The sequence below is a fragment of the Pelophylax lessonae genome (assembly GCF_965119305.1).
Source record: "Pelophylax lessonae genome assembly, chromosome: 4".
Taxonomy (NCBI): domain Eukaryota; kingdom Metazoa; phylum Chordata; class Amphibia; order Anura; family Ranidae; genus Pelophylax; species Pelophylax lessonae.
The window spans coordinates 144,677,644-144,690,593 of record NC_138771.1 but is presented as its reverse complement, the minus strand read 5'-3'; the positions used below and the strand labels follow the sequence as shown (position 1 = coordinate 144,690,593).

Here is a 12,950-nt window from a genome sequence, read left to right as displayed (position 1 = left end):
CATTATACTTTTTAATGTTCTACCTGGGTTTGTGGCATCAATCTGTACTGTAACAGGGTCCTGGTCCAATAAATCCATGTCACCTTCCCCACTGTCATCCAAACATTTAATGCAGCTGACTTCTTGAGCCAAACACATGATAAAAGCCTCTTTGGAGTCATTTTTCACAGGACACTGTTTACTGACAGTGGGTAAGCGACACCCCTGTACTAGATGTGCCAGTTCTTGCTGTAGTGACGAGGTGAGAGGGCTGGCTGGGAGCCTCATGTATGATGAGATATCTTGTCTGAGTTTGTTCAACCAAGAGCTGAGAGGTGGTTTTATCTCAACTCCACTTTTCAAGTCCCTTAGCAGTTGACAGGCTGCACTAGGGAAGTGGTATGTACTATCAACTGCTTTGGGATCCAACGCCTTATAAACTCCTTGCCCAACTGTCCCTGCTAAAATACTAATTCCAAACTTGTTGAGGATTTTATTTCCTGGGTACTGAGAAAGCACATTTGGGTTTGAGTAAGACCAGTACCAGGCATGGCCAGCGATAAGCAGGCCTCCACCTTCTGCTACAAATCTATGGATCTTTTCAGCTTCTGCATCACTGTACGAGGTGCAGCAATACACACTGAGACCAGGAATCAAGTCAGAAGCCACACATGGTAAACCTTCAGTCTGTAACATATGGAGGAGATTTCCCAGTTGCTTAACACCAATTTTTCCAATTCTGCCCATATCTAGCCAAGAAACAGCATTGAGAATGAAGGTCTTCAGCTCTGGCTTGGAGAGGTAGCTTTCATGTGTTCCTACAACAACACGTCCTTTGCCATAGTATGCAGCACCAAAAAAGCATTGATTGTTGTTGCTGAGCCCAACTGGAAATGTTAGAGGTCCATGAAGAAGAAGTTCTGAGGGCAAACATCCTCCACTGATGTCCAGGTCATTAACGCCTTGCATTAGATGTTTTAAATCCGCTGAAAAATGTACACTGTATAGAACAAAATCAGACACCCATGCAGGCATTAGTTTTGCATACAATAAGAAATTACCAGGAATTATAAGAGTAAGTGGGTGCAGCTTGCAGTGTGTTTCACCCGCTCTCCCCCTCCCTCCTTCCCCCTGTTACTGTGCTTCCAGCTCTCCTCTCTTCACCGCTGCTTTTTTTTAACATACGGTCACCAGAGCAGCACAGTGTCACCATATGACTGGTGTGGCGGAGATCAGGGACACTAGCTGGTGACAGTATGAAAGAAAATATATATATTTTTTTTACTTACATACTGTCACTAGAGCATAGTCACCATAGTGACACTGTACTGTTCTGGGGAAGTGATGAGGATTTTTTTTGTACACCATCATTGCTTATTACAGTGATGATCACTGTATAAACAATAATTCATACCCTATTGTGACAGCTGTATTTGGCCACAGCTATCACATGGTACAGGTCCACTGTAATTGGCCTATGTAATCTATTTTGACCAATCACACCATCACTGAGCTCACAATTGTACACAATGGCTATGAATTACAACCACTGTTTACCAATGACAAGTGAATCACAGAGATCACATGGTATCAAGGCCACAAACAGCAGCCTGATACAATGATCTGTGTTCAAATCGTGCCACTGTGTAGCTCTTATGGCGCGCATGAGGCATGCGAGTTGGAGGACATCATATGACCCATCCGGCCTTGTTAATAATATAGACCAGGTGGGAAGGGATTCATTATCTTGCCTTAATATACCTGTTTATCTACTATACAGTTACTTGTGTCCCATTTTTTGTGTATTATTATAGAGTGGTAGCTTGCTAACATTTAAGATACACAGGTGTGAATGGCCTTTAAACAAGGTGTGTCAGTGTGGGGCTAAGCAGCTTAAAGAGTAGTGGCAGAACAGAGAACCCTTCATCTCAAGCAGCTTCTGTGGGGGTAAGTGCTACACATCCACACGTTAGAGTGCGGAGAGACTGAGCCATTACGAGCCTCTTGTATGCAGGGACCTGGAGCAGTGCAGACCCATCACTGAGCTGCCTGCGTCCACTCCAGGGACTAAAGGACTGAGATACTAAGCGATAATGCCATTAACCCTGTTTGCACCAGTTATACTTTGGATTATCATTACCACAGTTCAATTGATTGGGTCTGTGTTCACATTATCTAGTGCTGCATCCTTAAACCTGTTCAGCTCTCTGCTTATTGATTCATTCACTGTTTAACCACCTTCCCTTAAAACACCTTGGAGCTCCACGATTCTGGATAAAATGAGAATCACAATTTTTTTTGCTTAGAATAAAGATCATGATTCTCTCATGATTCTGAAGAATGTTTTTATTTTAAAGATTTACAACCCCTGAACATTAGGTTATTAAACAAGATAGCAATAAAATAAGACCTAATACTCTTTGCTTCAATCAAATTTAAGGAAATGTAATGAAAAATAATGTAATGTGTATAGAAATAAAATAATTACCATTAAGTTATATTAGGGTATTTTTTTTAGTACTCGCCGATACCAAATAACGATACCTACCGCATCTTTTTTGTTTACACTTTAGCTGTCAGCAATTGTACAAAGCATTGAAAAGTTATTTTACAAATGAAATAAATGTATTTTTAAAATGTTGTGCTTCTTTCAATGTGACACATGTAAACACGTGTTAAAGATGTAAAAATATTAATGAATAATGCAAACAAAAAAATGATTAATAGTTTATAAAATAGAAGTAAATAAAAAAAATCCGCAGGAAAAAAAATAAATGGAGAAGGAGTAAGGGTTAATAAGGGGTTAAACAGAGAGAACATTTTAATTAAAAAAACCCCCAAAAAATAATAATTTTTAGAATAAACTATTTTTTATTTGACAGGTTGCTTTACTTCACTTGCAGACTGTACTTCACTTACTTTACTTTACTTTACTTCACTTGCAGACCAAAGTTCATCCCTTTGATCTGTAAATTAATAAACAGAAGGAAATAAAAGAAACAATGTTTCTTTTTATCCCCTCTCTTTCAGGGCTGAACAATCTTGTTGATAAACATTGCATGCTGCTTTTGTTTTTGACAGCTATGAGCAGAGGAACTGCTCTGCACTGAATAGTGGAAATGCTGGATTAAGATTGCGTGGGGGGGGGGGGGGGTTGAATCGAGATTGTGATCTTTTAATGAATAATTGTGCAGCTCTAATACACCTGTTTATCCACAACGTACTATCCCGTTGTCCCATTTTATGTGTAATATTATAGAGTAGTAGCATTACACAGGTGTGAACGGTCTTTAACCTATAACCAGGTGTGTCAGTGGGGGGCTGAGCAGCTTAAAGAGTTGTGGCAGAACAGAGAACCCATTATTTCAAGCAGCTCCTGTGGGGGTAATTTGGGTTACATTTCCCAGTGTCCTCAAAGCTTGTTGTATCCTCTCCCTACCATTGATTGGGTAAGGTACGCAGCTGCACAGAGGGAGGGGGGAAGGAGTGAGCATAGGGAATTTACACAGCCCATATTTGACACAGTGGTGTGATTTAATTAGAAAAAAAAAGAAGAATCTTGGGTAAGGGTTGTGTGAATCTTGGTTGAAAACACTGATAAATCACACAGAATACTCACTCTTTATACACTGGCCTCCATGGTATGTTTTCACTCACACAGAAGCTCCCCTTCTCGCCATATTTGTTGGTGAAATACACTCCAGAAACTGATGTTATCTTGTTCCCGGAAAAATGGTACAGAACATTCTCCTGTTGGTGAGAGTAAGACCAGTACCAGGCTTGGGCTCCAATAAGCACACCTCCACCTTGACTCAAGAATGTGACAATATCTTCTGCCTGGCTGTCATCATATCCAGTAGTACAGAACACCCCTAGGTCTTTCTTCAGACCAGACACCTTTTCTACCCTGTGTCCAGAGGAGGACAGAGTCTGCTCCAGGTGTTCTAGATTGTTGTTAACACCAATTACTGCTTCCAAAGATGGTTTCAGCCAGGCTATAGCGTTCTTCAGGAAATCCATGAATTGTGGTTCGTTTAAATATGCCTCATGGCTCATGACCACTATTTTACCCTTCCCATACTTAGAGGCAGCCAAGAGGACGTGTTGTGCTGGTGTCACTAGCAATGGGAAGGCCGTGTCACCGGTTAGGAGAAGCTGGCAGGGTACGCTGTCTCCAGAGAAGTCCAGGCTGCACAGGCCATGGACAAGTGAACTGTAGTCTTCTTTAACTGTCATATTTCCTATAAGAAAAAATATGTAACCAATTATAATAAAATTAAATCTTTGAAGTTTTTATTAGTCAAAGAGCAATCAAAGCCCACAAATCAAAGCCTAAAGGAAAGGTGAACATAGGCTCATGCAGGGTTAGCCTTCAAGCCTAAGCTTACCTACAAAAAAAAAAACACAAAGCACAGGGGACATTATTTACCTACAGTGTAGGTTCACACTGAGGCAGGTTTAAAATCATGCAAGTTCAGCTGAACTCGCACGATTTAAAAACAGCATTTTCAGTCGGACTTTGGGGGTGATTTCACAGACATCTGTGCAGGTTCCTGCACAGATGTCTATTGAACTCACCCCCTGAAGTTGCCAAAGGTAGTGCAGAAACTTTTCGAACAGTGCCGGACAGTACCGATTCGGACAGTGCCATTGCCGGCAATTCGATCAGAATGTGGGCAGAATGTGAATGTGGGCTCAGTGTGTCCCTTGTGCTTTAGTAGAAATCTTCTGTCATCTGAAGCCCTCCCATCCCTGCCACCACAATCTTCTGATGTGGCAGGGCTTAATAGAACTGAGGAGCTGTCAAAGTATCGTCAAAAGTGCCTGACTATGACTGCCCTTTCTTCCCAGCTCCTCCATTCATAGAAACCAGTACTAATAATTCTATGAATTAAATGTGATCTGATCTATGAATGGATATCATTTCCTAGTCCTCCATTCATAAATCCATTTTCATTCATAGAAGCTGTAAATAATGGAAGATGCTAATTTTGTATTTTATCTTTGTGGGTAAACTTAGGCTTTAAGGCGAAGGCCAAATCACGGTTTTATGGTACGAACCAACACTATAGCAAACAAGCAAAAAACTAATAGGAACATAGTGGACTTTACTGGTACCAGAGAAGGACGGGGACATCAATATAGATAAAAAATACATTTTATTACAAATATATAAAAAACATTTATAAAATCATGAGAAAATGCTTGGTTTGGCCAATACAAGTCTAAATGCTAGAGCTGCTTATAATAGCACAAGGTATTACGCAATATATTTTATAGATGGCGATATGGTAGTGTGATAAAATTCTGTGATTAATTGCTGAATATTTCGGGTAGCTGTCATACCATATGGTGCAAAATGTTTTAATTTGTTGTTTCCCTGGAAAAACATAAAAAAGTAGAAAGGAGGGAGATCCCACCCCCTTTCTCTCCCTTGGGAGGAAAAGGGATGAAAACAATAAGAGGGATTTAGCAGTGCCAGGCACAAATTCGTACATAAGCAATCATTAAAAACGATACATTTTATTAATATGTCATCAATAAAAACCATTAACATTTGATAATGCAATAGCAATACATTATTTCACATGGTGTGCCTCACTAGGCATAGAGTAGTGGTTGAAGCAAATGTGGGTAATTCCGGATCTACGCGTTTCGCCCAAAGCTAGGGGCTTCTTCAGGATCCAAGACAATTGAACTAAAGCGGAGTTCTGCCTCCACCTTCAAAAATAAAAAAAGTCAGCAGCTACCCATATTGTAGCTGCTGACTTTTAATATGTGGACACTTTCCTGTCCTGGAGTCCAGCGATGTCAGCACCGCAGCCGATGGAAACATCAGCTGTCGGGTGCCGCCGCTGCCGGTAAGGGAACCCGGCAGTGAAGCCTTGCGGCTTCACGGGCGGGTCCCTACTGCGCATGCGTGAAGCGCACTGCACATTCCTACTGACTCGGCGGCGGAGGAGGGGGCAGAGCTTCCGAGGGACGGCGCCGCAGCGCCATATCCCGGAAGTGGGGAAGGGTACCTGTCACTTACAGGTACCCATTCCCCCCTCCCCCCTGAAAGGTGCCAAATGTGGCACCGGAGGGGGGAGAGGAAACAAAAGAGCGGAAGTTCCACTTTTGGGTGGAACTCCGCTTTAACATCACTAAAGATGTAAAGATATAATTTAGAAAAACATCATACAAATAAACACATGAATACCAATTTTCTCTTGTTCCCCCCAGCCATTGATATCTTCACCTGTATCTCCCCTCATCGTTCCTGATTCTGAATATGTGTGTGGGCCGTTGTAAGTGCATACAACTTTTTGCCTGTACGTGTAAGGGCATTTACACACATGGTGTTGTTTTTTGTTTTTTTGTGCTGTTTGTTCTCATTCTCCACTCCCCTTGTATGTATTTTTTACTACTTCTTTCTATAATGTGATGTATATTTAATTACAACTTGTACAGATGGATATTGGTATTCATGTGTTTATTTGTATGATGTTTTTCTAAATGATATCTTTACATCCTTAGTGGTGTTAATTCAATTGTCTTGAATCCTGAAAAAGCCCCTAGCTTTGGGTGAAACGCGTAGATACGGAATTACCCACATTTGCTTCAACCACTACTCTATGCCTAGTGAGGCACACCATGTGAAATAATGTATTGCTATTGCATTATCAAATGTTAATGGTTTTTATTGATGCCATATTAATAAAATGTATTGTTTTTAATTATTGCTTATGTGTGAATTTGTGCCTGGCTCCTCTAAATCCCTCTTATTGTTTCCATTCGTTTTCCTCCCAAGGGAGAGAAAGGGGGTGGGATCTACCTCCTTTCTACTTTATTTTATGAGGGATAGTGCCTTGGCACATAATCACTATTGGTGTCTTTTATGGTGTCAGAACAGAATCTCTCCCCATCTTCCCCCTAAACATAAAAAAAAACCAGTCTTTTGTCAGGTATAGATTCTTACTGTATATAGTTGAGAGCAGCCTGGTCCACTCTCATATACAAATTATGCATCAGATGGTACAACAAGACCCATCCATGGAACACGCTACCTAGCAGTAGGAAGCCACTCACAGGCCTGCAGCCTCTGTATATCACCATCTACCCATACACATCGTAGATGGTGAAATACAACTGCTGCAGGCCTGTGGATGGCTTCCTGTTGCTGGGAAGCGTGTTCCATGGATGGGTCTTGCTGTACCATCTGACGCATTATTTGAATATGAGTGTGGACCAGGCTGCTGTCGACTATATACAGTGGGAATCTATACCTGACAACAGACTGTCTTTTTGACGTTTTTCCAGGGAAACAGCAAATAAAAACATTTTGCTCCATATGGTATGACAGCTACCTGATATATTCAGCAATTAATCAGAAAATGTTATCACACTACCATATCGCCATCTATAACTGGGCTCTGTATAGGCATGCCAATGCTTTTTGCTGCCAAGACTAAGAGGTCCTGAGAAAGCAATGTCTGCGAAACGTGTCGACCTCTAGCAATACAGTACATTGTGCTGTTATAAGCAGCTCTAGCATTTAGACTTGTATTGGCCAAACCGAGCATTTCCTCATGATTTTTTAAATGTTTTTTATATATTTGTAATAAAATTTACTTTTTTAATCTATATTGTTGTCACCGTCCTTCTCTGGTACCAGTAAATTCCACTAGGTTCCTATTTGTTTTTTGGCAGTTATCATTTATGGATGAGGTACCGTATTTAGCCTGTTCAGTTTCACATACTATAGCAAACAAGGGAAAATACTTTGTCTTTGCATTGGAACTGCGCTGGTTAAGGCTGCCCAGCAAACCCCAATGCAAATGGTGTGAACGAGCCCTCACTTGAAGATTTAGGTTATGTTGAAAGGTTATGGCTTGAAGTTTAGGGTTAAAATTAGTTTAAGTGACAGATAAAGAGCTAGGGTAATGGTTAGGGGTTAGTTATAGAACATACTTTGTTGACCATAGTGGTGATTATGGACTATACTATCCTACAAATGCTTATCACTCATAGTAATTGGTTCTACACACATTGGCTGGTGCATAGTCAGTGTGTGTAGAACCAATTACTATACATTGATTCATCCAATTGAACATAATATTATTTAACTTTATCCTGCCTCCTAATCCACATTTCGTTGACCTAGAAGAGTAAAACTAAAGGTCACAATCCTTGATTCCAAATCTAGATTGCACCTGAAAAGAGTTCACTAAAAAGTGTAACAATGTTGAATAATTATTCAAGAATCTTCAGGTATGGATTAAACTTTTAGGAACTTGCTACTAGTAGAAAATGCTGTGTGCATAACAGTGCATTCCATGAACAGTTGGGAGCTTGTTCACCATCGGTCCGTTCTCATCCGATCCCATCCGATTCGCTGGATGGATGGAAAATAGGGTTTCCATCCGTCCAGATTTGACGTATCGGATCGGATGTCAGCGGACATGTCTCCGCTGACATCCGATGCAACAAAGGGATGCAAAGGGGGACCGTTCAGATCCGCCCAAAAAATGGACAGGCGGATCTGAACGGTCCGCCTGTGTGAAAGGGGCCTTATACTTACCTGAGGTCCCTCTCTGTCCAGCGATGTCCACAAGTGTCTCAGCCACAGGGAGCTGTGGCTCAGCTTGGGTGCCCCCATAGCAAGCTGCTTACTGTGGGGGCACTCAACAGGAGGGAGGAGCCAGGAGCAGCAAAGAGGGACCTGAGAAGAGGAGGATCCAGGCTGCTCTATGCAAAACCAACTGCACAGAGGAGGTAAGTATAACATGTTTGTTATTTTTATAGGAAAAAAAATGAGACTTTACAATCACTTTAAGGAGCTTACAATCAAAGGTCCTTATCGCACATGCATACACACACATACATATTAGGGCCAATTAAAGATGGTATGCATTGCTAGTTATTTTTTTCCTGTATGTTGTTACCCCAACATTTCATATTCCTGATATGTGCCTGCTGTACCATGTACTTGTATGAGAAAGTCTCCTGTTCTCTTTGTATTGCTTCCTTTGTGTGAAATCCCTGGTGTTCCGGCCAGTCCCTCTGCTTTCCTATTAAAAACGGACCTCACTAAGCAGAAGAGCACAGCGTGGTCAGTTCTCTAGCTGTGCTGGGAACTCTGTCTGTTCTTTTCTAATAATCAGACTTGTCCTGACACACGCCTCTTGCACAGCCTTTCACTGGGAAGATCAGTGTTCTGCTGTTTCTCCCCTAGCCAGCTTTTGCAGCTGATAACATAGGGAATGTGATTTCTAGATTGTAAGCTCTAACGAGCAGTGCCCTCTAGTTCCTCCTGTTTTGAACTGTATTGTCTTCCCTCACATTGTAAAGCGCTGCGCAAACTGTTGGCGCTATATAAATCCTGTATAATAATAATAATAATAAAAAAGGGGAAGAGATGTTTATAATGTTTTTTTTCTATCCATACACAAATGTTTTGCCTTTCATTTCTATTTTAGACTGAATTGGTTGTTTTACAAGATTAGGGTTTACACATACTTTCAGTTTGTAGGCTAAACGAAAACATTTTTTTTATTTTTTTGTATTCTGACAGCTGCCACCAGTCAGAATACCTGGACAGCAGCTGAGTTTCATTGGTGACAGCTTGTTGTTCACCTGTCAATTTTTCACGTAGCAAATTTTGTCATCAGGAATCGGCTGAGGATCACATAGTGTATGGCCAGCATAATGGCCCGTACACACACACACACAGTACATAAATTGTACGAAAAATACAGCTTTCAAAGCGATTGTACGATAATCTGATAGTTAGTACACAGCTTTCAACAGCCGATCACGAGAGTTCATCTGATGTTATCTGATTGGACAAGCATGCTTTTTCTTGGACGATACCAGATCGTACAATGTTTGTTTAATCAATACAGTTGTCATTCGAAAATACAATACAAATACACTACAACACATCACTTCCAAATTTGTATTTTCTCATATGAGAATTTCTGTCACTTTTGTAAACTCTTCATTTTTGATATGAGACTAGCATGCAAAAATAACAGATCTGTCGTACGATTTTTGGATTGTGTGTATGGGCCATTAGACAGGAGTCAATTAACCTTCTAGACTGTTGAATATACAAAATTATCCTTACAATGCTAGCGGTTTCCCATAAATAAACAACATTGGATCGACTGATTATAAACAGATGATCAGTATATAGTTGAATGGAAGAATTGGGGGAATAATCTGATAGATACATACCTGTCACAGAAGCAGACGATCAGGAGTGGATCCAGCAAGCTCTGTTCAGATTTAGCTTTCCAGTAAGGGGATGTCCAGCAATATAACATTCACACTGGGTGGAGTGCATAGATGAAAGTGTAGACATCAGCACACTAACAAAGGGGGGATTATAACAGGACAGAGAGGATGAACAAGAAGAACTGGTTTGTAATCCCAGGTCAATACGTCATTGTAGATCAGGAAGTGAGTTTGCTACTTTTTTTTTCTATGTACAGTACAAGACTGTTAATGAAATGACAGCTGTTCACGTCCTTCCTGTGGGCTGTACATCTTCTGGATGACCACTAGAGGCCACCATTCTCCATTCAGAGTGATAACATCTGCTAAAAAAGAATTCATTCCCGACAACGCCTTCTGAGGCTGCACTTCTGCTGGATGGCCACATGAGGGCTGCAAATTCCACTGTACAATAGTATTATCAGTAGCAGATTGGAATGTCTAAGAACTCCTGTGCTAATGGGAAATTTAATGTTTAACCACTTTAGCCCCAGAGGATTTGGCTGCTCAAACATTTGCGCGGTTGTGCGAAGCTGTACCCAAATAAAATTGACATTCTTTTTTTTTCCACAAATAGAGCTTTCTTTTGGTGGTATTTGATTACCTGTGCAAATTTTATTTTTTGCGCTATAAACAAAAAAAGAGCGACAATTTTGAAATAAAAACAATATTTTTCACATTCTGCTATTTAACATCCCCCCCAAAAAAATTTAAAAATCAAAACTTTTTAACATTTTAAGCTAATTTGTTTTCTGCTACATATTTTTGGTAAAAAAAATCGCAATAAGCATATTTTGATTGGTTTGCGCAAAAGTTATTGTGTTTACTAACTACGGGAAAGATTTATGTCATTTTTATTGTTTTGTTTTTTCTACTAGTAATGGTGGCGATCTGCGATTTTTTGCGGGACTTCGACATTGCGGCGGACAGATCGGACCCCTGACTGACATTTTTGACACTTTTGGGGGGACCAGTGACACTACTATGCACTGTTACTGTAATAATGACACTGGCAGGGAAGGGGTTAATACTATTAGTGATCAAGGGGTTAAATGTAAGCCTAGGGGAGTGATTCTACCTGTAGAGGGGCGTGGCTTGTGAGATCATCACAGAGACATGCGATCCTATATAGCAGGATCACATAGCCTCTGTGATCATCTAAGGGAGAATGACAGATGGCTGTGTTTACATCAGCTGCCTGTCCTTCTCTGTCAGCGGGGGGGAGATCACAAGTGGCCGATGGCCATTGGAGCACATGGCACGGCCACTGTTATTTTTCTCCATCCTCTATGAGCGATTATCAGCGGGGGGCGGGAGCGTGCCGCCGCCGGCGCGCGCTCACCCCCTAGAGTCTCCTGTGCGAGTGACGTAGTGCTACGTCGGTTTGCCCAGGAGCGGCTGCCTGCCGCAGTAAATCTGCTTTGGGCGGTCATCAAGTGGTTAAAGGTGGGTCAGTTTTGGACCAGACTATACAAGAGGTGAGAAGGATCCCACAGGTGGAATGTCTTCAGAAGAAAAGAAAAGCTGTTGAGACAAAAATGAATAGGGCTTCATCACACATTATAATGAACATAGAGAGGTGAAGGAAATTTTTAGAAAGCACTGGGGCATCCTGGGCATGAATAAGATTTTGGGCAAGGTTTTGCCCAAAGAGCCGGTATTCATATGCAGAAAAGCCCTGACTTTTGGCGACCGGATTGTCCAAAAGGTGGTAGATCCTCCAAGGAGGCCCAAAATGTTTTGGGACAAAGCGGGATTTTATGCCTGCCATAGGTGTAAAGCTTGCAGACAGGTTAATACACACCCGAGATGGATGACCTCATTTGTTCTTGGAGCTAATGGAAGCTCCTTTGTCATTAAAGACTTCATATCGTGTAATTCCAGCTACTTGGTTTATGGTTTGGAATGTCCCTGTGGCCTTATTTACATTGGGCGCACCAAGAGAATCTTGGCCAAAAGGGTATCAGAACACGTAGCGAATATTCACAAATGTTTCAAGGATCATAGTGTGTCTCTGCATTTCAGACAGAAACACAATAGGGACCCGTCCAGTTTAAAGTTTTGGGGCATTGAAAAAATGGAACCAGTGTGGCGAGGATCTAACTCAGTTATGGAGCTATCTAAGTGTGAAACACACTGGATCTATTTGGCCAATGCCCTGTATCCAAATGAACTAAATATAGAATTAGATGTAAATTGCTATATTAGCAATTATTGATCTAAGTATTTTGAACATGACAGTTTTCATCTATCTATAGGAATGGGTGAGATCATTCAAAATATGCAATATAGATTATCCCTATGTCCAGATAGGATAGTATGCATTTCTATAATATTCTTATTTATTATTTTAGTAATTTTTTTATATAATTTTATTGATTTTCACATTTAGGAGCTAACCTGCTGTTTTAGTGGAATATATACCGAAATACTGCTATGTAGTCAGTTTACTTATACCTGCGGTAATAACTATGAAGTTTACTGCAGTATATTTTAGGTTACATATTGCATCTAATCATAATTCTAATATATATATATATATATATATATATATATATATATATATATATATATATATATATATATGTATATATATATATATATATATATATATTCAAGTAAGGGCATTTGATTTGAATATGTTATTCGCTTGGTTAGATTATCAGTAGAATAATTTTGTATTCGCTTGAGGGTAATCTGTTAAATTGGTG

At 40.5% G+C, this 12,950-nt stretch overlaps 1 protein-coding gene across 1 annotated transcript in view; it reads right to left on the bottom strand.

Moving 5' to 3' along the window:
- The window catches only part of LOC309552561 (uncharacterized protein), a 104,956-nt gene that overhangs the window by 10,612 nt on the left and 81,394 nt on the right, over positions 1-12,950 (bottom strand). Inside the window, exons 18-19 of the mRNA XM_082253513.1 lie at positions 3,599-4,220; positions 24-979 (exon numbers count right to left, since the gene is read on the bottom strand). Coding sequence (XP_082109639.1) covers positions 24-979; positions 3,599-4,220 — 1,578 coding nt within the window. The remainder of the gene's footprint in view (positions 1-23; positions 980-3,598; positions 4,221-12,950) is intronic.